This window comes from Monopterus albus, unplaced genomic scaffold (assembly GCF_001952655.1).
Source record: "Monopterus albus unplaced genomic scaffold, M_albus_1.0 scaffold40.1, whole genome shotgun sequence".
Taxonomy (NCBI): domain Eukaryota; kingdom Metazoa; phylum Chordata; class Actinopteri; order Synbranchiformes; family Synbranchidae; genus Monopterus; species Monopterus albus.
Genome location: NW_018127920.1, coordinates 4,238,830 through 4,239,844, shown reverse-complemented (window position 1 = coordinate 4,239,844; position 1,015 = coordinate 4,238,830). Strand labels below are relative to the sequence as shown.

Below are 1,015 nucleotides of genomic sequence, written 5' to 3'. Positions count from 1 at the left end.
AAAAAAAAAAAAAAAAAAAAGGAGGAGTGTATGGAGAAATGCATCCAGTAGTCTTTGGCTGCAGGCATCATTATACCCTCATCCTCTTCGGTAGGGGTTGCTTTGTTTTTTGTTGATAAAAAGGATGGCACACTCTGGCCACGCATAGATTACTATGGCTTAAATAACATCACCATTAAGAACCATTATCCCTTTCCAGTCATAAACACAGCCTTCTCCCCCCCTTCATGATGCCAAGGTGTTCACTAAACTAAACTGACCCCAATACCTAGCAACCGATTCACATCAGGGAGGGAGATGAATGGAAGACGGCTTTCAACACACCTCTTGGACATTTTGAATACTTAGTGATGCTGTTTGGTCTGACAATTGTTTCAGCCATGTTCCAAGCCTTAGCTAACAATGTGTTGAGAGACATGATGGGACATTTTGTGCTTGTGTATTTGGTTGACATTTTGACTTATTAAAAAAAATATCTCAGCATGTCCACTAGGTCCTGCATCTTCCTATGGGAGAACCAACTGCTTGTGAAAGCCGAGAAATGCCAGCTTGATGCAGCGTCTGTGTCTTTTTTGGGCTTTGTCATTGCACAGGAACAGCTGCTGATGGATCCCAGTAAGTTGCAAGCAGTCAATGAGTGGCCACAATCCTCTAACTGAAGACAGTAGCAGAGCTTCTTAGGGTTTGCCAATATTTTACAGACATTTTATCCTCAGCTACAGTCACCTGGCAGTTCCCATTACAGCTCCCCTCTTCTCCTATTTAGCCACTCACCACAGCAATCCCTTACAGTGTTTCATGCTCTTGTATAAAAAAATGAATTAAACCAATTCAAAATACATGCACACACAACATCAGTTCAAGCTTGTCACAAACTGGTCTTTGGAGCAGTGTACCTGTTTCATGCTGAGATGACCTCTCTCCAGGGCCTGACGGAAGCCCATCTTCCCATGGAAGAATCCGTGCTGGTTTATCAGTGTCGAGGCCTGCTGAAGGCTTTGACACACAGGAATGC

At 43.4% G+C, this 1,015-nt stretch overlaps 1 protein-coding gene across 2 annotated transcripts in view; it reads right to left on the bottom strand.

Annotated features, from left to right (window-relative positions):
• ydjc (YdjC chitooligosaccharide deacetylase homolog) overlaps positions 1 to 1,015 on the bottom strand; it is a 36,595-nt gene that overhangs the window by 22,944 nt on the left and 12,636 nt on the right. For both annotated transcript variants that reach the window (XM_020599312.1, XM_020599313.1), the window contains exon 3: positions 897 to 1,015. This exon is cut by the window's right edge and continues 53 nt beyond it. In XM_020599312.1, coding sequence (XP_020454968.1) covers positions 897 to 1,015 — 119 coding nt within the window. The remainder of the gene's footprint in view (positions 1 to 896) is intronic.